The sequence below is a fragment of the Triticum aestivum genome, chromosome 2D (genome assembly GCF_018294505.1).
Source record: "Triticum aestivum cultivar Chinese Spring chromosome 2D, IWGSC CS RefSeq v2.1, whole genome shotgun sequence".
In the NCBI taxonomy this organism is placed as follows: domain Eukaryota; kingdom Viridiplantae; phylum Streptophyta; class Magnoliopsida; order Poales; family Poaceae; genus Triticum; species Triticum aestivum.
In genome coordinates this window covers 495342191-495365456 of record NC_057799.1, presented here as the reverse complement: position 1 = coordinate 495365456, position 23266 = coordinate 495342191, and the positions used below count along the sequence as shown (strand labels likewise).

Below are 23266 nucleotides of genomic sequence, written 5' to 3'. Positions count from 1 at the left end.
GATTTACTGTGCGGGAAGGAGCAACGCGGCTGGATCTTGACGTGGAGGAGTAGCTTTCTCGGATACACCGCATCTATGCTTTTCCTGGTTTCCTCGACCGTCACGGCACGCAACCTCCCCTAGTCTTCCTCGCTCTCGTCGCGTCGCGCCGCTCCACAGCCTGCGCCTCCACCCCTTCCCTCTTCCCCTCACCTTCTCCCCACCACCGGTCCGCGTCACGACGCCGCCGGCATGGAGGCCTGGGCTCGGGCAACCGCCGCGGTGTCGGGTTCGTCGGGGAGGTCTCTGGGGAACGCGCGACGGGCTTGACCTCTCCCGGCTCCCCGCCCTCGCCCGCGACGATGAGGACCAGGTTGCGCTGCGCCTCCAATCCCAGCTCATGGTCGCGCTGGACATGCCCCCACGACGCCGTCTGCGTCGGTCTGAAGCTCGCGGAGGATGGGGACGAGGTCGGGTGAAGATTCGACGGCCACACGGTGGGAAAGCAATGGCGGCGGCTTCACCGGTGAGCAAGACTCGTCCGTAACCTTTATCTTGTGTCCTTCCTTTGTTGATATTCTCGTCCATGTCAAGTTTTAACTTAAGAATAGGTTCCGTCTGGTTGTAGTCCATATTCTTTGGCTCAAGTCCAGTGTACAGAGGTCTGTTTTTAACAGATGTTATTCAGTTTTCTGTTTGACAGAAATTCTTGATGTTATTATCTCTTATTGCCATCTACACGTTATTGTCATATTCACGGTACTTTACTCAATTTGAGAACACGTGGAACACAGTACTATTGTAGCCACTTGGCATTGAGTTGCATTACCTGATGCCCAATAAACAGTTGACTAAGAAATGTTGTCTAACCAGTGACATTATTTCGCCTGTTTCGGTCTATTGCTGCTTGCTTTATTAGTTTTGTTGTAAGAAATGATGTGTAACTCAGGAGTGCATGACCACTCTGTTGATGTTTATAGATCTGCGGGATGGCAAACAGTTTTTTGTGGATCACCCTGGAGCAGTTCCTATTTCCACCGCTCAGGTACTCAGAACCTTTAGTTATTTCTGTTTTTTCTTTAAAAAGTAAATTGCATATGCTCCTGTTTGGCCACTTCCCAGCATTTGGGGGCAAGACAGTGATCTCATCTCTGTATTTGATTGTAGGATGAAGAGCTGAAGAAGGTAATTGGCAGGATGACCTACGTAGAGTGCAGCTCAAAAACACAGCAGGTAAAAGTTGACAAAATCTTCTTGTTTTCTTACAGTAAGGATAGACGCATAGTTCAGTTACTGATGATTGTTGTTTTGTTTGCATGGTGCAGAATATCAAGGCGATGTTTGATGCAGCGATTAAGGTGGTTCCAGCCATTGAAGCAGAAGCAGAAGAAGTGGAAGGCGCAGAAAGTATGCACGGACAGACCAATGGTGGAGGCTCGAGGGACGGAGTGCCGCCGCCGCCGCCATCCTCACCCCTGAGCCCAAACTTCCAATTTGATAGATGGGAGGGTCTGCAGAAGAAGAGCCTGGAAGAGGTATACTTGGCTCCAATATCATCTTAGTGTACTTGTTGTTTACTACTCCCTCCGTCCCACAATATAAGATCATTTTTCAATTTTTCAAGCTAACATAGCTTGAAAAACGATCTTATATTGTGGGACGAATGGTGTAGTTATGTTTCAACAAGGATAGTGACTGATAGATGCATTACCACATATATAATTAGTTCGTATGAATGATAGAAAACTCAGTATTCACCAGGTAGGGTGTCTGAAGTGTCGACACAAGATGTTTCAAACTTTGGCTCTACATTTAGTTGTCATTAGTACAATATTGGTTTTCGATTCATGAGCTTTTGCTTGGTATGGCGGTATCTTAAGAGACATTTGTTCATTTCCTCCTAAGAAACAGAGAAATAAGTCAGAGTCTAGGGATTGTGCATTCTTTATTCTGGGTTAAGAAAACTGCTTTTTAAGAACAAAATGTAAGTTGACACTGAAACCGATTTCCAGCATGGTCTTGCACTGTGTTCTTCAGGTATTTTATTAATTCTTCCTCACATTGTGGTAAATGCAACTCTTTCTCACATATACTTTTCGATGGTCTTAGAGCATTCAAGCAAGGTTCCCCCAACGTGAATTCTCTTGTAGGATTGGGTCTGCAGCTGCATTGCTATTAGTGCAGTAAGTAAAATTATAGCGGCTGTTTTTCAAACACACAAGAATACTAATAATAGTATGATACAGATTTTCTTGTATGAAGGTTTCCTTGCTGAACCCTGAATTGGCATGGAATTCAACCTTCTTCAAAGAACCGGTGAGCAATCTTCCATGCATGAAAATAGAACTCATGTGTACTTGCTGCCACCTACTCTTGTGTTTTGGCACTGTGTTACTGCCTGTTAATAAAGTTGCTCTGCTTTTGAGTTTATTAACAAAATCAGTGCCAATGCCCAACATTTCTTTATTGGTCATATTTATAAACAAGCCAGCCACTGTATAATTGAATCATTCAACGTACAAACCCTGTTTCTGTCTTCCACATTACTTCATTTGATTTGGCAGTTGATCAAATAACAGTTGTCTATGTTTTAAGAAAGTTTTTTTTGAAGGAATTCATCTTGTACCATGTAGGTCATGCTTCCTGAATTTGTAATTCTGGGCGGATCTCCCGAGGAAAGTGCTCGGCTTAAGGCATCTAGCAATATGAATGAGCTCATTGTAAGTACATATCTACACATTGTATGTACACGTGCAACATTTACTTTTTGCATTCCTAGAAGCTAAAATAAGAAGGCTGATACCCTCATGTGCATACCTGTCTATAATCTCTTGACCAATATAACTAATATAACAACTAACTATGTCTCATATTATATGGCAGTCACTCTTATCTCCTCAGTCGAGGCTAGTCGTTACATCATCCGGCGATGATCTTCCTTCAGATGGCACTTTGAATTCGGATGCAATAACAGTTCAAGTTCTTGTCAATGATGTCCATGTTGGAGACTCAGTATTGGTTATTGAGTCATTAGAAAGGATAGTTGATGATTCTGACTTTGAACATGGTACCCATCATCATATTGAAGTATGTTGGTGGTTGGTACCAATCATTTTTTGTGATAGAAGCTTGGCATGCGTTTTGTCAACTGTTGAAGAAGAGAAGATTGTCCTAGGCGACTGCAAGTTTTTCAAATCTACCTTCTACTAGGGTTGTCCTGGATGGTCTACTGTTGAAGAAGACATTTGTCTAATCAAGGATCAGACTAGACCGGCGGACGTGCATAAGCAAGATAAGTGCGCACATGAACACTTAGGAGGCGTGCCAATGGCACGCCCCAGCCATTAGTCCTCTTCAAAGAGGGCATCATCGAGACAGCACGCAGGTATCATCGTCATCACTCATCCCTAATAGGCGTCATCGTCATTCCTAAATCCTGAGCAAACGATTCTGACTTCACCGCAGGTGATCGGCGGCTTGTAGAAGTTGGGTGGAGATACAAAAATATCTGTGTCAAAACACAGCCACATGCAACCAGACAGAGCAGATCCAACTCTATTGAGAATTACGAAGAAAAACTAGACATAGTTGACGCCACTCACCCAAAGCATTTGGGTACCCGAACTCGGTACTCGAACCAACCAGGAACCAAATTACCGAATTGTTTGTTAATTCGGTTATCGGTCTTAGGTTCGGTTTTCATTTCCTGCGTATTCACATAGTAACTGATATTTCAATAGGCCATGGTATGCGGCTGAGCGATTGTGCTTTACTCACCAAAAATCAAGGCCCAACGAAATCCAGGCCAAACTCACCGCATCCGCATGACACCGAGAAAAGTCTCGCCGCCTCGCATCGCACTCCAGTCCCTCCCCAAATAACTTCGCTCTCGGCTCTTGCATACTCTCTCTCCCTCCCTCTCTCTCTCTCTCGCCCTAACCCTAGCGGCGTCGGCAACCGCCATTTGGCGCCTGCATGGTTGCAGGCCTGCAACACTGCACCGCTGCATCTATTACATTTCTTAGCTTATAACATTTCCAAGAGCTTAGACTTCATGCAAAATTCCTTTGAAATACAATAAAGGAAATCCAATAGAAACGATTCCTAACTAGTATTACATTCCAACTCCTACTTGTCACCTTAAGCGTCGGTTATAGTGCTTTTTGCAAACTGACGCACACTCCTCCACAACACTGTGTATCTAAATGAGCCAGCCGATGTAGGTATTTTTTTCACTGGTTTTTGGGGAAGCTTTTCATGATTGTTCTAACGTATTTTCTGGGCAGTTTTTCTTCTAGATATTCCCGAGTATGGGTTTTGCAGGTTTTCTCAGTTTGTTTTTATTTTTCATTTCTGTTTTCTCTCTTCTTTATTCTTTCTTATTTGGTTTTTCATTTTTATCGTCTTAATGAACTTTTCACAAATTCATGAACTTTTTTTTATCTTTTTTGTGAACTTTTTCTAGTTATGTTTTTTTAAATCTTGGAATTTATTCCTCAAATTCGTGTTTTCCCATTTCTGTGAACCTTTTTCAAGTCGTAAAAATTTTAGACAATGCGTGAACTTTTCTCAATGTCATGAAACTTTTTTTCCAAAATTCCTAAACTTTTTTTTATTTTTGTGAACCTTTTCCTTTTTTGAAAAAGTCAACAGTCAACTCTCTGTCCATAGTCAACGATCTCTGATCGATCGGTCAATGGCCGCAGGTCCACCAATTAACCAATTTAAAACAAAATGCAATTGGGCTGCTTGATATGGTCTAGCTTGTGAGCGCCAATTATCTTACCTGGCGCCAGTTAAGAGCTTTCGTGAAGGAAGGGGTTGTGGCTGGAGCGCCAGTTATCTCATCTAGCGCCAATTAGGAGCGCTTGTGAAGGAAGGGGTTTGGCTGGAAATTATGCTAATGGCAAACAAAGCGATTCTTTTGGGCGTGAGTTTTAATACCTAACCCTAGCGCGGGGGCAGCCAGCATTAGCGCCAGTGCGGTCGCAAGCCTGCAACATTGCACCGCTACATCTATTACATTCCTTAGCTTATAAAATGTTCAAGAGCTTAGACTTCATACAAAATTCCTTTGGAATACAATAAAGGAAATCCAGTGGGAATGATCCCTTACCTATTATATATAAATTAAATAACACCCAGAGCAAACATTCTATCGGATAACAATCTCATAAAAACTAAAGGAGCCCTGGACTTTCACGCATTAGACAAAACAAGCCCATGCAAACCGTGAAGGAGTCCAACTCCTATTTGTCACTTTAAGCGTCGGTTATAGTGCTTTTTGCAAACCGGCGCCCGCCCCTCCACAGCACATTGTATCTAAATGGGCCAGCCCATATAGGTATTATTTTCACTGGTTTTTTTGGGAAGCTTTTCATGATTGTTTTGACATTTTTTTCTAGGCGGACTTTCTTCCGGATATTCCGAAGTACGGGTTTTGCGGGTTTTCTCACTTTTTTATTTTTTGTTTATGTTTTATCTCTTCCTTTTTCTTTCTTTTTTTCGTTTTTCATTTTTATCGACTTAATGAACTTTGCAAAAATTCTTGAAAATTATTTTATCTTTTGTGAACTTTTTTATAATTCCAAATTTTTTGCAAATCTTGTGATTTTTTTCCTCAAATTCCTTTTTTTTGGCAATTATTTTTTAAAATTCGTGAACTTTTCTCAATGTTGTGAATCTTTTTACAAATTTCCTAAACTATTTTCAAACTTTTTTATTTTGTGAACCTTTTTCATTTTTGAAAAAGCCAACAGCTAACTTTTTGTGGTCAACAATCGCCGATTGACCGGTCAACAGTCGCATGTCCACCAGTTTACTGATTTAAAACCAAAAACACAAGTGGGCTGCCCCATATGGTCTTGCTTGTGAGCGCGAGTTATCTTATCTGGCGCCAATTAGGAGCTCTCGCGAAGAAAGGGGTTGTGGCTGGAGCGCTAGTTATCTCATCTGGCGCCAATTAGGAGCGTCCCTGAAGGAAGTGGTTGTCGCTAGAATTTAAGCTAATGGCAAACAAACAGATTTTTTTGGGTGTGTGTTTAATTTCCAACCCTAGCGCCGCGTCGACCGCCTTTGGCGCTAGTGTTGGGGAACGTAGTCATTTTAAAAAAATTCCTACGCACACGCAAGATCATGGTGATGCATAGCAACGAGAGGGGAGAGTGTTGTCCACGTACCCTCGTAGACCGAAAGCGAAAGCGTTAACACAACGCGGTTGATGTAGTCGTACGTCTTCACGATCCGACCGATCAAGTACCGAACGCACGGCACCTCCGAGTTCAGCACACGTTCAGCTCGATGACGTCCCTCGAACTCCGATCCAGCCGAGTGTTGAGGGAGAGTTTCGTCAGCACGACTGCATGGTGACGATGATGATGTTCTACCGTCGCAGGGCTTCGCCTAAGCACCGCTACGATATTATCGAGGTGTAATATGGTGGAGGGGGGCACCGCACACGGCTAAGAGATCAATGATCAATTGTTGTGTCTATGGGGTGCCCCCTGCCCCCGTATATAAAGGATCAAAGGGGGGAGGTGCGGCCAGCCTTGGGGAGCGCCAGGAGGAGTCCTACTCCCACCGAGAGTAGGACTCCCCCCCCTTTTCCTAGTTGGATTAGGACTTGGGAGGGGGGAAAGAAGAGAGGGAGAAGAAGGAAGGGGGGGCGCCGCCCCCTTCTCCTTGTCCTATTCGGACTAGGGGGAAGGGGCGCGCGGCCCAGCCCTAGCCGCCTCTCTTCTCTTCCACCTAGGCCCACTAAGGCCCATTATGTTGCCGGGGGGTTCCGGTAACCTCCCGGTACTCCAGTAAAATCCCGATTTCACCCGGAACACTTCCGATATCCAAACATAGGCTTCCAATATATCAATCATTATGTCTCGACCATTTCGAGACTCCTCGTCATGTCCGTGATCACATCCGGGACTCCGAACAACCTTCGGTAGATCAAAACATATAAACTCATAATATAACTGTCATCGAAACGTTAAGCGTGCGGACCCTACGGGTTCGAGAACTATGTAGACATGACTGAGACACGTCTCCGGTCAATAACCAATAGCGGAACCTGGATGCTCATATTGGCTCCCACATATTCTACGAAGATCTTTATCGGTCAGACCGCATAACAACATACGTTGTTTCCCTTTGTCATCGGTATGTTACTTGCCCGAGATTCGATCGTCGGTATCTCAATACCTAGTTCAATCTTGTTTCCGGCAAGTCTCTTTACTCGTTCCGTAATACATCATCTTGCAACAAACTCATTAGTTGCAATGCTTGCAAGGCTTAAGTGATGTGCATTACCGAGAGGGCCCAGAGATACCTCTCCGACAATCGGAGTGACAAATCCTAATCTCGAAATACACCAACCCAACAAGTACCTTCGGAGACACCTGTAGAGCACCTTTATAATCACCCAGTTACGTTGTGACGTTTGGTAGCACACAAAGTGTTCCTCCGGTAAACGGGAGTTGCATAATCTCATAGTCATAAGAACATGTATAAGTCATGAAGAAAGCAATAGCAACATACTAAACGATCGAGTGCTAAGCTAACGAAATGGGTCAAGTCAATCACATCATTCTCCTAATGATGTGATCCCATTAATCAAATGACAACTCATGTCAATGGCTAGGAAACATAACCATCTTTGATCAATGAGCTAGTCAAGTAGAGGCATACTAGTGACACTTTGTTTGTCTATGTATTCACACAAGTATTATGTTTCTGGTTAATACAATTCTAGCATGAATAATAAACATTTATCATGATATAAGGAAATAAATAATAACTTTATTATTGCCTCTAGGGCATATTTCCTTCAGTCTCCCACTTGCACTAGAGTCAATAATCTAGATTACACAGTAATGATTCTTACACCCATGGAGCCTTGGTGCTGATCATGTTTTGCTCGTGGAAGAGGCTTAGTCAACGGGTCTGCAACATTCAGATCCGTATGTATCTTGCAAATTTCTATGTCTCCCACCTGGACTAAATCCCGGATGGAATTGAAGCGTCTTTTGATGTGCTTGGTTCTCTTGTGAAATCTGGATTCCTTTGCTAAGGCAATTGCACCAGTATTGTCACAAAAGATTTTCATCGGACCCGATGCACTAGGTATGACACCTAGATCGGATATGAACTCCTTCATCCAGACTCCTTCATTTGCTGCTTCCGAAGCAGCTATGTACTCCGCTTCACACGTAGATCCCGCCACTACACTTTGTTTAGAACTGCACCAACTGACAGCTCCACCGTTCAATGTAAACACGTATCCGGTTTGTGATTTAGAATCGTCCGGATCAGTGTCAAAGCTTGCATCAACGTAACCATTTACGATGAGCTCTTTGTCACCTCCATAAACGAGAAACATATCCTTAGTCCTTTTCAGGTATTTCAGGATGTTCTTGACCGCTGTCCAGTGATCCACTCATGGATTACTTTGGTACCTTCCTGCCAGACTTATAGCAAGGCACACATCAGGTCTGGTACACAGCATTGCATACATGATAGAGCCTATGGCTGAAGCATAGGGAACATCTTTCATCTTCTCTCTATCTTCTGCAGTGGTCGGGCATTGAGTCTTACTCAACTTCACACCTTGTAACACAACCAAGAACCCTTTCTTTGCTTGATCCATTTTGAACTTCTTCAAAACTTTGTCAAGGTATGTGCTTTGTGAAAGTCCAATTAAGCGTCTTGATCTATCTCTATAGATCTTGATGCCCAATATATACGCAGCTTCACCGAGGTCTTTCATTGAAAAACTCTTATTCAAGTATCCCTTTATGCTATCCAGAAATTCTATATCATTTCCAATCAGCAATATGTCATCCATATATAATATCAGAAATGCTACAGAGCTCCCACTCACTTTCTTGTAAATACAGGCTTCTCCAAAAGTCTGTATAAAACCAAATGCTTTGATCACACTATCAAAGCGTTTATTCCAACTCCGAGAGGCTTGCATCAGTCCATACATGGATCACTGGAGCTTGCACACTTTGTTAGCTCCCTTTGGATCGACAAAACCTTCCGGTTGCATCATATACAACTCTTCTTCCAAAAATCCATTCAGGAATGCAGTTTTGACATCCATTTGCCAAATTTCATAATCATAAAATGCGGCAATTGCTAACATGATTCGGACAGACTTAAGCATCGCTACGGGTGAGAAGGTCTCATCGTAGTCAATCCCTTGAACTTGTCGAAAACCTTTCGCAACAAGTCGAGCTTTATAAACAGTAACATTACCGTCAGCGTCAGTCTTCTTCTTGAAGATCCATTTATTTTTAATGGCTTGCCGATCATCGGGCAAGTCAACCAAAGTTCATACTTTGTTCTCATACATGGATCCCATCTCGGATTTCATGGCCTCAAGCCATTTTGCGGAATCTGGGCTCACCATCGCTTCTTCATAGTTCGTAGGTTCGTCATGGTCTAGTAACATAACCTCCAGAATAGGATTACCGTACCACTCTGGTGCGGATCTTACTCTGGTTGACCTACGAGGTTCAGTAACAACTTGATCTGAAGTTTCATGATCATCATCATTAACTTCCTCACTAATTGGTGTAGGAGTCATAGGAACCGGTTTCTGTGATGAACTATTTTCCAATAAGGGAGCAGGTACAGTTACCTCATCAAGTTATACGTTCCTCCCACTCACTTCTTTCGAGAGAAACTCCTTCTCTAGAAAGGATCCATTCTTAGCAACGAATGTCTTGCCTTCGGATCTGTGATAGAAGGTGTACCCAACAGTCTCCTTTGGGTATCCTATGAAGACACATTTCTCCGATTTAGGTTCGAGCTTATCAGGTTGAAGCTTCTTCACATAAGCATCACAGCCCCAAACTTTAAGAACGATAACTTTGGTTTCTTGCCAAACCGTAGTTCATAAGGCGTCGTCTCAACGAATTTCGATGGTGCCCTATTTAACGTGAATGCAGCCGTCTCTAAAGCATAACCCCAAAACGATAGCGGTAAATCAGTAAGAGACATTATAGATCGCACCATATCTAGTAAAGTACAATTACGAAGTTCGGACACACCATTACGTTGTGGTGTTCCGGGTGGCGTGAGTTGTGAAACTATTCCGCATTGTTTCAAATGTAGACCAAACTCGTAACTCAAATATTCTCCTCCACGATCTGATCGTAGAAACTTTATTTTCTTGTTACGATGATTTTCAACTTCACTCTGAATTTTTTTGAACTTTTCAAATGTTTCAGACTTATGTTTCATTAAGTAGATATACCCATATCTGCTCAAATCATCTATGAAGGTGAGAAAATAACGATATCCACCACGAGCCTCAATATTCATCGGACCACATACATCTGTATGTATGATTTCCAACAAATCTGTTGCTCTCTCCTTAGTTCCGGAGAACGGCATTTTAGTCATCTTGCCCATGAGGCACGGTTCGCAAGTACCAAGTAATTCATAATCAAGTGATTCTAAAAGTCCATCAGTATGGAGTTTCTTCATGCGCTTTACACCGATATGACCTAAACGGCAGTGCCACAAATAAGTTGCACTATCATTATCAACTCTGCATCTTTTGGCTTCGACATTATGAATATGTGTATCACTACTATCGAGATTCATTAAAAATAGACCACTCTTTAAGGGTGCATGACCATAAAAGATATTACTCATATAAATAGAACAACCATTATTCTCTGATTTAAATGAATAACCGTCTCGCATCAAACAAGATCCAGATATAATGTTCACGCTCAACGCTGGCACCAAATAACAATTATTTAGGTCTAATACTAATCCCGAAGGTAGATGTAGAGGTAGCGTGCCGACGGCGATCACATCGACTTTGGAACCGTTTCCCACGCGCGTCGTCACCTCGTCCTTGGCCAGTGTTCGCTTAATCCGTAGTCCCTGTTTCGAGTTGCAAATATTAGCAACAAAACCAGTATCAAATACCCATGTGCTACTACGATAAGGTACACATCAATAACATGTATATCACATATACCTTTGTTCACCTTGCCATCCTTCTTATCCGCCAAATACTTGGGGCAGTTCTACTTCCAGTGACCAGTCTGCTTGCAGTAGAAGCACCCAGTCTCAGGCTTAGGTCCAGACTTGGGTTTCTTCTCCTGAACAGCAACTTGCTTGCTGTTCTTCTTAAAGTTCCCCTTCTTCTTCCCTTTACCCTTTTTCTTGAAACTAGTGGTCTTATTGACCATCAACACTTGATGCTCCTTTTTGATTTCTACCCCCGCAGTTTGCGAAGAGCTCGGGAATCGTCTTATCCATCCCTTGCATGTTATAGTTCATCACGAAGCTCTTGTAGCTTGGTGGCAGTGATTGAAGAATTCTGTAAAATTTCCAAGAGCTTAGACTTCATGCAAAATTCCTTTGGAATGCAATAAAGAAAATACAATAGAAATAATTCCTAACTATTACATTCTTATGAATTAAATAACACCCAGAGTAAACATTCTATTGGATCACAATCTTATAGAAATTAAAGGAGCCCTAAACATTCACGCATTAGACAAAACAAGCCCATGCAAACCGTGAAGGAGCCCAACTCCTATTTGTCGCCTAAAGCGTCAGTTATAGTGCCTTTCGCAAATCTACGCACGCCCCTCAACAGTACAGTGTATCTAAATGGGCCAGCCCATGTAGGTATTTCTTTACTGATATTTTGGAAGCTTCTCATGAGTCATGATTGTTCTGATGGTTTTTCTGGTCGGGTTTTCTTCTGGTTATTCCCCAGTACAGGTTTTCTCACTTTGTTTCTTTTTTTGATTTTGTTTTATCAAATTAATGAACTTTTCACAATTTCATGAACATTTTTTTATTTTTCGTGAACTTTTTTCAAATCCATGAATTTTTTCAAATTAGTTTTTTTAAATCTTATGAAATTTTTCTCAAATTCATGATTTTGTTTTCTTTTTTGTGAAATTTTTCCAAGTCGTAACTTTATAAAAAAATCATGAACTTTTCTCATTGCTATGAACCTTTTTCAAATTTGCTAAACATTTTTCAAATTTATTGAACTTTTTTTGTTAACCTTTTCCTTTATTGAAACTGTCAACAGTCAACTCTCTGTGTTAATTGTTGATCGACTGGTCAACAATCGCAGGCCCACCAGTTAACTGGTTTAAAACAAAACATAGTTGGGCCGACCGTTATGCTCCTGGGCGTGAGCGCCAGTTATCTCATCACGCGCAAATTAGGAGCTCTCGTGAATGAAGGTGTTGTGGCCAGGAATTAAGCTAATGGCAAATAAACAGATTATTTTGGGCGTGAATTTAATTTATCCATATGCCACCCATCTATACCTACTAATAAAGGGAGATGGTATTCTTGGACCCTCATGCACTTTATCTAAAATGACCTTGATATTTCTGGGTATCAACCCGTAGTCCATTAGTAGATAAAAAATAGTTTGGCCTCTTTATTTCCATGTCTCGCGCACATGGGCCACCTTGGGCCTGCGCTCGAGACCTACATTACAACACCAACGAATCCGATAAAAATAAATGTAGCAACGAAGAATCAAACTCCCGACCTGCCGTTGGATCATGGACAATTAGCCTAGTTGATGCATGTGTAAAGAAAAAGGTCTTGTTTATGTTATACAGTACCACCTCACTCCTTTACACGCAATGCCACCAGTTTATATTTATCTGCAGTTCAAATTTACAGTTCTTGAGAATTAATGAGGAGAGGGTAAAGAGTGGGTCTGTTTATCCTTAGGAAGAAGGAACATTATCCTCAAAAAGAAGGAAAGTAACTAGTGAGAAATCCAAAATTCGTGAGAGAAATCTATTAGTTCTTGAGAACTAATGAGGACAGGGTAAAGAGTGGGTCTGATTATCCTTAGGAAGAAGGAACATTATCCTCAAAAAGAAGGAAAGTAATTAGTGAGAAATCCAAAATTCATGAGAGAAATCTATGGTGGAATCAATGATAGAAAAAGACTCACATAGGGGATTCGTCAGACATGCACGAAGAAGGAAATAGGAATTAATGTGAGCCACGCTGCTGGGAGAGGGATTCATCAAATGATTTGATTAAATGGGTGAATTAACTAACGAGAGAGAGAGAGAGATAGAGAGAGAGAATTGACGATTAAGTATGATCGATTTAGTATAGTATATGTTTTATACTATATATTTAATATTGTATGAGTAATTTTTCTATAAACTTTGTCAAACTTAAAAATAGTATCACTTAGAGCAAACATAGAATTTCAAGTAATTTGAAACACGGTGTGGTCCGGCCTGCACGCATGCTTGGAAATAAGAAACTAATGGATAATTGACCAATGCTTGCATGTTTGGGCCCTTAATTGCAGCAATAATCTCCTTAGGTGGCGTATGCACCTGCACGAAAGAGAGCGCTTTCTTCGTAGCGAAACATAGGGCACCGTGCCTGTTGGAAATATGCCCTACAGACAATAATATTGTGTTATTATATTTTCATATTCATAATTAAGTGATTATATTTCATGCTACAACTGCTATGATCCTGGAATGTGCAATTCAGTGGAAAACTCATATGCACGTGTGAAAATAATAAACGGATAAATAAAGACTTCTAGTCTCCAGACTAGCTCAACTGTTGTTGGTGATCACGTTTTTTGGATCTTAGGATATCGTTAAGTGTAACGATAGTCCTAAAACAACATTGAGATTATAACGTTGGAAGAACGATCGTATTGAATCGACCCAAACTTGTCTGTTATGAATTGAGATAATATCATATGTCATCAATTATAATAACACGAAGTGTTAACATGTGATTTTGCTTCTTAGACTATGAGAGTATCGTAGTCACTTCTTACCGTACGATGAACTTTGGGGTTGCTCAAACGTTACGTGTAACACGGTGATCATAACGACAACATACATGTTCATTGGAAAGTTTGACAATGGACTAGATAGCTCGAGAGTGTGATTTGCTCCTACGACGATGGAGAGATATTCTTATGGCCCTCTCGGTGTGACGGCATCCATCATCATCTGGCCAGACACAGTTGACTACGTCACGGGGATGCCGGAACACGACAACGAGAAAAAAGAACAAAACTGGTAACGAGGATTTCGATATAGTGAGCATATGTGATGACTCAAGAGTATACCGATGCATCCTAAGTTTTGTAAAGTATCGCGAAGTAAAGGGAACATCACACAATAACCAAATGTTTGCTCGAATATCATTCATGTGCTCATAGGGATCGATATGGACATCCACAGTTCCGTTGTCGGTCATTGAACGAAGGGGTTTCGTTCATGTCTATGAGTTACCAAACCTACGGGGTCACAAGCTTAAGGCTATCACGATATACTGAGTGTTATTAGGACATGAGTGATGAGAATATATTTTTTGAATTGTTTCATTAATATTCAAATAGTTTCGAGAGGATCCGGAAGCGTTTCGAGGCCACCGAAAGGGTTTCAGAGAGTATCGGGTAATACCGGGTATTACTAATAACTAATATATAGGTGACAATGTTTCCGGTGATGTTAAATTATATATAAAAGGGTCTAGTAGTTATTAGAAGGCTTTTATATTAATTTAAATATCAACGGGTCTTAAAAGGCCAAAAGATGAAAGGCAACTTGGGCCACAAGGGCCCAAGTGGAGGAGGTGCCCCCCTCCTTGTGTGTGTGGGGAATCCTACTAGGGGACTCCTCCCCCTTTTGGCTGAAGCCCCAAGGAGGCTTTCTCCTTGGTGGCTGCCTCTCCCTCCCCCTCTAACCTATATATACTTGAGGTATTTGCCACAAATGAACATACAATTTTTGGAGTCTCCTCTAGTTCTTCTAGTTGTAATTATAGTTCTAGTTGGTTTTAGTTGACTAATTAGAGCTAGGCTAATCCTCTTGTCCTTATAATTAGAAGCCCCATGTGGTTCTAATCTCCTCTCTCTAATTTTCCGACCACGATTAGCTTTGGACAGCGAAGCGCTGCCGGATCGTGAAGGTTGCGTGCTTGCAACCAAGTAGAGAGGACGTGCTTTCAGTCTTTGGTTCGAGGGAATGTTCGTAGGCGAATCGCTTCCAAGTACGATCTACACCGACACATTCTTCTTCCGATGCAATTCGGTGATGGTAACGATTGTGATCCTAACCCGTTATGCATCTTCATATTGATCTTGAGTGTGCGTAGGCGTGATTTTATTTGTTTTCTACTACGTTTCCCAACAATGCCAACCATTCTCATTAAATTTGCATACGCATAAATTAATTTTCTTCCCCGTTGCAACATCCGGACATATGTGCTATAAGCCCATAAAGAACTGGCCTAAAATGGCCGAGCTGAAGTTGTTTTTTCCTTCTTTTTTTGGGTTCTTTTCGTTTTATCCTTCTACGTTTATCTTTTTTACTTTCTATTTTCATTTTATGTTATTTAGTTCATGTGTTTTCTGTTCATATGTTAATTATTCAAATAAATTATTTTTTCATGCAGTTTTTGAGACTATTTGTGTATATTTATAAAATATTCACACTGCTTATTAGAGGTGTTTGAGTATAATCACAAAGGTATATCACACCATACCTAACTAATTTTATGCTCACTCTGTTCCAAAATTTAAGGTGCGTTGATTTTTTTATAAAAAAAAATGAATGTTTCTACATTTGACCAGGATTATTGTCAAAAATCAATATCTACAAGATTGCAATCAGTATAATTAGATCAATCATGAACCATAATTTATATTTTATTATTTATTATTGTAGATGTTCATATTTTCCCTAAGAACTTGATCAAACATAAATAAGTTTGACTTACAAAGAATTAATGCACCTTATATTTTAAAGCAAAGGGGTAATAATACCAATTCAAAATCTTCATAATCCAAAACATATGTCCATGACTCCATGTGTTGCAAAATAATACTCCCTCCATCCTACAATGTAAGACGTTTTTGCAAGCTAACATGTCTGACGGAGGGAGAGAAAAATGTTTATGTACTTTAGAAAGAAGGTGTGCAATAAAAGGCTACTACCTTCGTCTTTTCTCCAAGAGAACATGCAACTAGGGTTTCTGCCTCTCGTTGGCGGCGCCGCCGATCTACTTCGCCTCCTGTGGCCTTAGGGCCATGGGGGCGGGGTGGATCCCGACACTTACGGGCAGGAGGACTCCATTTTTAGATGTTTTTTTTCCTGTTTTATTAGGGTTCGTGTCCCGCTCATGAAGGCGAGGTGGCGGCGGCTCTCTGAAGATGGAATAAAGTTCTCTCCAACTAGCCCATCCCGGTGTGCATCTAGCATCGTCGGATGACATGTGGATCAGTGGATGTGTATCTCCCACCGATCTCGCAAGATTCGATCGGTGGTTGTCTTTAGTGGATCTGCTCAGATCCGGTCTTCGATCGTCTACGTTTGTGTCTTAAGGTTGGATCCTTCTGGCCTACGTTTATCTTCATTGGTGACGGTTGCTTTTTTGTTGCACTAGTCCTATGGGGCCTTAGCACAACAACTTCCCTACTGTTTACTATAACAAGTTTTGTCCGACTCCAGCAAAGGAGGGGCAATGATGACGGCACACCTTCGACTCACTTCAATGCTTCCTCGCTAGGTGGTCTATGAATCAAGATGTAATTTTTATTATTTCCGTTGTTCATTGTGCTGCTATGGTTGAATATGAATAGATTGAAAGTTTTTTAGTAAAAAAAAAGTCTCTAACCTTTATGATATTTTTGTATTAATATGCCGTTTTCATTCTTCAGAACAGAGCCTTATTTGACTTTCCAACAGTGACGCGCACTCCCCGCAGAGCATCCTGTTCAGAGTAGGCTGGGACGGGACGTAATTTACTCCGTTTTTTAGAAAAAAGGAGGGCATAATTGTGATACTACGCATCAAAGATCCGGGAGATCTCGCTGGGACGTGGGATGCCGTCACGCCCCCAGCTCGCTCGTTTGGTGCTCGTGCGCCACTTCGGCCGGCGTTCCAACACCACCGGGCTGAAAAGGGCCATCTGCCCATCCTCGTCTGCTGGGCTTCGTCCATCCCTGCCTGCTATGCTGGAAAGTTTGGATTTCAAAAAAGAAGAAAGGCCTCAGATTCGACAGATCATTGACGGCTCCTCTGCAGTTCGTCACGCAGATACTAGATGGAGAGATCACAGGCAGAGGGGCACTTCTCGGTATCTGAATTTGATGCGTGGCAGTCTAATCTTCTTGTGTCATGTGATGGTTTAACAAGTCTTCTGCCCTGCTCCTATATTTGCCGAAAAGAAGAAGAGACGTCTGCTCGCGCCTGGCTTTTTTACTCAGGCAGCTTGTAGTAATTTCTCTCCTGCGTGCACGCGTGTTTTTACTGAAAATGTAGGCAGGGGATTTCCCATTAGCCAGCGCTGTGTATGACCCATGGCCAGCACCTGGACAGGAAAGTGACGTTCTGAAGTTACATCCAGCCAAAAGCTAGCTAAACTCATTGAATGGCCAGACATCAGCACAGAGTGATGCATATCCTTTTTGCTTTAAATTGCGTGCCGACTCATTGAGTCTGGTCTGACAATCAATGCCATGTATGCGTAACTAGGAATAGGATGATCGATGCAACTGTTATACCAGTACACACGAAACTGAACATGAGGGAAATAGCTCAATCGCCGGAGACATGCTGCAGGAGGATGAGACCTTCACAGCATACGGACTCTTTGGCTCACCCTTGGAAAAAAGAACTCTTGGGTTCAGAGAGATAGTACATAGCCGTAGTGAGTGTGATCACAATCACGCTAGGCTGTGCAGACACGACGGCACACGCACGACTAACTGAACAAGGCAATACGGGGGCTTCGTCGAAGCTTCAGAGAAAAGTTTAGTAGTACTACTAGAACTGTTTTTTTTACGGGTGGTACTACATCCGATCAGTGAGTCTAATCCAATCCAACGAACCACGTGGAAGTGGCGCAAGTTGATCAAAAAACAATGATATACTACCACGGGGACGACGATCGGTCGCAATTTCGAACGTCGCGATCCCGCACCCAACCCAGAGAGGTCAAGTGGATCGCAAGGAAGGAAGGAACAAGCGCTGGCGTCCGGCGAGGTCGTCGCCCCAGAAAAGATCGCACATCACTGACCGACCGGTCCGTTTTCAACGCCGTCCGCTCCCGTTGTACTGCAGCGCCCAAACTTCTCACCGTTTTGTACTTCCGCGCGCATGCGGCAGCGGCGGTAGTACATCCCCACCCGTCTCCGCTCGCGCCGCTCGTATAAATTCCGCGGCCCGCCCCGCGTGCGTGCGTGGGTGTGTGTGTCCGCGCGCCGTTCGTTCCACGAGCCGAGTCGAGTCGAATCGAGCGAGCGGGCAGGTGTGAGTGGCGGGCGGTGGGTTTTGGCAACCAGATTGCAAGAAAGCCAGGTGAGTCGCGCGGCCGTATGCATGCTCGTCAGAGTTCTTGCCTTCATCTTCTGGCTCGGCTCAGACGCCTCGTTTCCATTTTCCGCTCTTTCCTGATGTGCTGATCCTCTCACTCGTTTCTTGCCATCTCTGGAGCAGAGCGGAGGGATGCACCCATTCTTTCTTTGCGTTTTCTATTATTATTTAAAGAATCTTTTGCAAAAAAAGGCAATTGTTTGTTTAATATGCTACTAACAGTTGGAGTACGTTCATCCTGGGTTAGTCAACAAACCTTCACGTTACCACTGCTGGCCGGTGCACGCACAAGCACTGCACATGGACGCCTGATGGCTAGTACTATATTTGTTTCTGCGCGCACGCATCCATGGGCTCACGGCGTTTCTATCCCCGCAGCGCCGCCGCCGTCGAGGAGCTCGAGCTGCTCGCCCCGAGGGCCTTCGCGGGCGCCGGAATGGACCGCCACGACCTGGGCGCCTCCGGCGAGATCGAGAAGACGCCGCGCGAGGCCGCGCCGGACATGGAGTCGGAGCCGGCGGCGGCGGCGGCGCGCGCGGCGGAGCGCGTGCCGCCGTGGCGCGAGCAGGTGACGGCCCGCGGGATGGTGGCGGCGCTGCTCATCGGCGTGGTGTACACCGTGATCGTCATGAAGCTCAGCCTCACCACGGGGCTCGTCCCCACGCTCAACGTCTCCGCCGCGCTGCTCGCCTTCCTCGCGCTACGCGGCTGGACGCACGCGCTCCACCGCCTCGGCATTGCCTGCCGCCCCTTCACCCGCCAGGAGAACACCGTCGTCCAGACCTGCGCCGTCGCCTGCTACACCATCGGCTTCGGCGGTAAGCAAGCTCCTCCCTCCATCTCTCTCACGCCGGCGCCCGGCCTTATCAATCAATCACCCCCAATTCAGCACCCCGGCCATTGCCGAATCCATTTCTAGATCAAATCTTGATTACTAGCTTGCTAATTAATTCCTGCTTTGCGCTGAATCCTGGGCATGCAGGTGGGTTCGGGTCCTTCCTGCTGGGGCTGGACAAGAAGACGTACGAGCTGTCCGGGGTGAACACGCCGGGCAACGTGCCGGGGAGCTACAAGGACCCCGGCATCGGCTGGATGATGGGCTTCCTCCTCGCCATCAGCTTCGTCGGCCTCCTCACCCTGCTCCCTCTCAGAAAGGTACAGTACAGCACAAACGATCCCATTTCCATGCTCCTGCGCCCCCCTTCTGTGCTCTCTCCGTGTCCATGGTGAGCCGCACTTCCTGATTTTTCGTGGGTCGCTGCTGTTACTGTCAGAAGAACTGAAACTTTGGCATTTCTCGCAAGACCGTAGCATCAGGGTTGCGGTCATTGACGGCGATTAGTCCCCCCACCTCCTACCCAAAAAATTATCTTCCCCTGTTCTCACTTGTTAACCGGAATTTCAACATCGACGACCAACCCCCGAGTCATCGCTTGCTACAATGCTGACGGAACCTCCCTAGTCTGCATTTTATTTTCTTCTTGATGGGAAAGATGTTTACAACAAGTGATTTTGTAGTCGCAATCGGTCTTCAGTTGAACTCACGATTTGGTGGCGAAACCAAACACTTTCAGGTACTGGTGATCGACTACAAGCTAACCTACCCAAGTGGGACTGCCACTGCCGTCCTCATAAACGGATTCCACACACCTCAAGGAGATAAGAATGCAAGGTCCGGCCCTCGTTTATTCCCCCCTTCCTTTTGCGAGAAAAGCGCCCTCGTTTATTCCCAGCTACGATGAATCAAATCGTGTTTTAACTGTGTAAGAACGCTTTAGAAACGGATGGCCCGGACTGATTCAGACAGAATTTCTTTCAACCTTTACCGCGACAGGCAGCAGGTCCGTGGGTTCCTCAAGTACTTTGGGATCAGCTTCTTCTGGAGCTTCTTCCAGTGGTTCTACACCGGCGGCGACGTCTGCGGCTTCCTCCAGTTCCCCACCTTCGGGCTAAAAGCTTGGAAGCAAACGTAACGCCTACATGACTTTTATTTTCTCTCGCTGAACAATTTTCAAGTTTCGGTGGTTGAAAAATGAAAATGCATGAGAGAGTTCACCGTTTTAAATCCTCGGTGATGCCGTCGCCAGATTTTTCTTCGACTTCAGCCTGACGTATGTTGGCGCCGGGATGATCTGCTCGCACCTCGTCAACCTCTCCCTCCTCTTCGGCGCCGTCCTCTCCTGGGGCGTAATGTGGCCGCTCATGAGCAAGCAGGAGGGGAAGTGGTATTCAGCCAAGGCATCTGCGAGCAGCATGTCAGGCCTGTACGGCTACAAGGTGTGTGTCAGTGTGTGTGTGTGTTACTGAATTTAGCTGTTCTTGTCAAGGACTAGTTCAGGCGCACAATAGAGCTTAGACTGTGCCCTCCATTTACGTCCAGGCCTTCCTCTGCATTGCGCTGCTCATTGGCGACGGCTTCTACAACTTCCTCAAGGTCATCCTCGTCACCCTCAAGAGCATACACGAGAAATCGCAGCGCGGCCGTCTCAACAGAGGTAAAATGAATAAGGTTTTACGCATTTCTTGATGTATTACGGATGAACCATGGGTGCTGACAGTAGCTGGTGCACTGCATTGGCATTGTGCAGTGGCGGATGAGGACTCGGTGGCCATCGACGACCTGCAGCGCAACGAGGTGTTCAACAGGGACAACATCCCGGCCTGGGTGACCTACGCCGGGTACGCGCTGCTCAGCGCCATAGCCGTGGTGGCCATCCCGCTCATGTTCCGGGAGGTGAAGTGGTACTTCGTGGTGATCGCGTACCTGCTGGCGCCGGTGCTCGGGTTCTGCAACGCCTACGGCACCGGGCTGACCGACATGAACATGGGATACAACTACGGCAAGGTGGCGCTCTTCGTGTTCGCGGCGTGGGCGGGGAAGGACAACGGCGTGGTGGCCGGGCTGGTCACCTGCGGCCTGGTGAAGCAGCTGGTGCTCGTGTCCGCCGACCTCATGCACGACTTCAAGACGGCGCACCTGACGCTGACGTCGCCGCGGTCGATGCTGGTGGGGCAGGCCGCGGGCACGCTCATGGGCTGCGTCGTGGCGCCGCTCACCTTCTTCCTCTTCTACGAGGCCTTCGACGTGGGCAACCCGGACGGGTACTGGAAGGCGCCCTACGCGCTCATCTACCGCAACATGGCCATCCTCGGCGTGGAGGGCTTCTCGGCGCTGCCGCAGCACTGCCTGCAGCTCTGCGCGGCGTTCTTTGCCTTCGCCGTGCTGGCTAACCTGGCGAGGGACTTCCTGCCGCGGCGGCTCGGGAGGTTCGTTCCGCTGCCCATGGCCATGGCCGTGCCGTTCCTCGTCGGCGCCAGCTTCGCCATCGACATGTGCGTGGGGAGCCTCGTGGTGTTCCTCTGGCACTGGCTCGACGGGAAGAAGGCTGCGCTGCTCATTCCGGCCGTCGCCTCGGGCCTCATCTGCGGCGACGGGATATGGATTTTCCCGTCGTCGCTGCTCGCGCTGGCCAAGATCAAGCCGCCGATGTGCATGAAGTTCACGCCCGGAAGCTAGAGAGAGGATCCATACAACGTCAGATTACATAGGCGGTCTGCATATAGAAGAAGCAAATAACCAGAGCATTCCATTTTGGGGTGGCCATTACGGTACATAGAGTGATGCCGGGTAAATCCGGCGACTTGTTCATATGAGTCTAGACTCTAGGGAGTCGTGTATACTGTACATCAGCAGAGATGTCAAATTTTCAGAGCGACGAGAACAATTGCTTGTTGTCGCCTACAGACTACAAAGAATATGGTGCCTTATCTTCGTTTCTTAGAGAATCTCTAATTAATCCCACTAATTTAGAGGAGTAAATCGTCGAGTATTCTTTTAGAAGAGTACATTTGCTCCTGCTCCTCTAAAAAAGTGTCGTTTTTAACCGGTTCGCCGCACTTAACGGAGTATAACTTACATTTGACTCGTACACTTCGTCGAGGCGAGCAGGCCACGCCGGAGTCGTGAGTCCTCGTCCGCTACCAAATGCATCTCACACATCACACTTCGGCCGCCTCATCATGTTGTTTCTCGCTGCCGCATGTGCTCCCCGGGTGAAAGACGAGCCGCCCCTTGGCGGTGGCTTGGCGGACGCAAGGAGGTTGGCGCCGAAGTAGATGCGGCCGAGCGATGGGCAAGAATGGAGGAAAAAAAAACTCTCTGGAGAGGCCATGGAGGATGAATTATCCTCCACTAACCGTTATAAGCAATCTGTTAGAGCATCTCCAACAACCGCGCTAAACAAGCGCCGCACCGCAAAATTGTCCATTTCAGCGCGCGCACAATTGATAGAGTGGTTCCAGCGGGCGCACAAAAACCGCGCGCGCGGCAATATCTAGTTCAGCGCGCGGGATGAAACTTCATCGCGCCGCTTATTTGTTGCGCCCGCTCCCGCGCGCTGGACTCTCAAGCGCTCGCTCGCAACTCCACGTCTCCACCCCCTCCATCCAGCCGCCGCCCGCGCCACGCGGCGACCGTTCCGGCGCTTCCCCGGCCTATCCCCGCGTCGCGACGGCTTCCTCCGTCCCCCTCTAGTCACCGCCGCCCCTCGCGCGCGGCCGTCCTCCGACGAACAGCGCCCGGGCGCTCGCTACCGCTCGGCGCCCGCAAGGTGTTCGACAAAACGCCTGCAAGGTATGTATTGCTCAAACTTCATGAATTTGGTGCATGTTGATTGTAGTTTTTATAGTATAGTATTGAACATTGTAGATGAGTTCGTCGTATGATTCTTCCGAAGAAGAGTCTGATATTGAAGAGGAGGAGGATCTTTCAATGATCCTAGCTATGCACATCAATAAAAAACCGAAGCACGGTGGTTCGGTTATGGGTCGGCAGAAAATTTGGAGGGATAGGATCGATGCCCACAACGGATTGATCAGGCATTATTTTGCGGAGAATCCCACATACCCCGAGTCGT

The 23266-nt window shown here is 45.4% G+C and overlaps 2 protein-coding genes across 4 annotated transcripts; both read left to right on the top strand.

Moving 5' to 3' along the window:
• The first annotated feature begins 87 nt into the window (after positions 1–87).
• LOC123054066 (uncharacterized) lies at positions 88–3737 on the top strand. Of its 2 annotated transcripts, XM_044477734.1 has the most exons (9): positions 90–505; positions 960–1024; positions 1147–1212; positions 1305–1514; positions 2089–2162; positions 2226–2295; positions 2613–2699; positions 2863–3364; positions 3445–3737. In XM_044477734.1, exons 1-8 carry the CDS (start codon positions 439–441, stop codon positions 3187–3189), a joined length of 966 nt encoding a protein of 321 aa, XP_044333669.1. In that variant the 5' UTR covers positions 90–438; the 3' UTR covers positions 3190–3364; positions 3445–3737. The 2 variants fall into 2 exon arrangements, with proteins under 2 accessions (XP_044333670.1, XP_044333669.1); XM_044477735.1 differs by lacking the exon at positions 3445–3737 and having other exon boundaries at positions 88–505; positions 2242–2295; positions 2863–3067.
• A 14302-nt stretch (positions 3738–18039) lies between these two features.
• LOC123054063 (probable metal-nicotianamine transporter YSL16) lies at positions 18040–22127 on the top strand. Of its 2 annotated transcripts, XM_044477730.1 has the most exons (8): positions 18040–18335; positions 18729–19168; positions 19333–19505; positions 19925–20022; positions 20185–20319; positions 20438–20627; positions 20731–20845; positions 20939–22127. In XM_044477730.1, the coding sequence occupies exons 2-8, from the start codon at positions 18787–18789 to the stop codon at positions 21865–21867; spliced, it is 2022 nt and encodes a 673-aa protein (XP_044333665.1). In that variant the 5' UTR covers positions 18040–18335; positions 18729–18786; the 3' UTR covers positions 21868–22127. The 2 variants fall into 2 exon arrangements, with proteins under 2 accessions (XP_044333665.1, XP_044333664.1); XM_044477729.1 differs by lacking the exon at positions 18040–18335 and having other exon boundaries at positions 18369–19168.
• The last annotated feature ends 1139 nt before the right edge of the window (positions 22128–23266 follow it).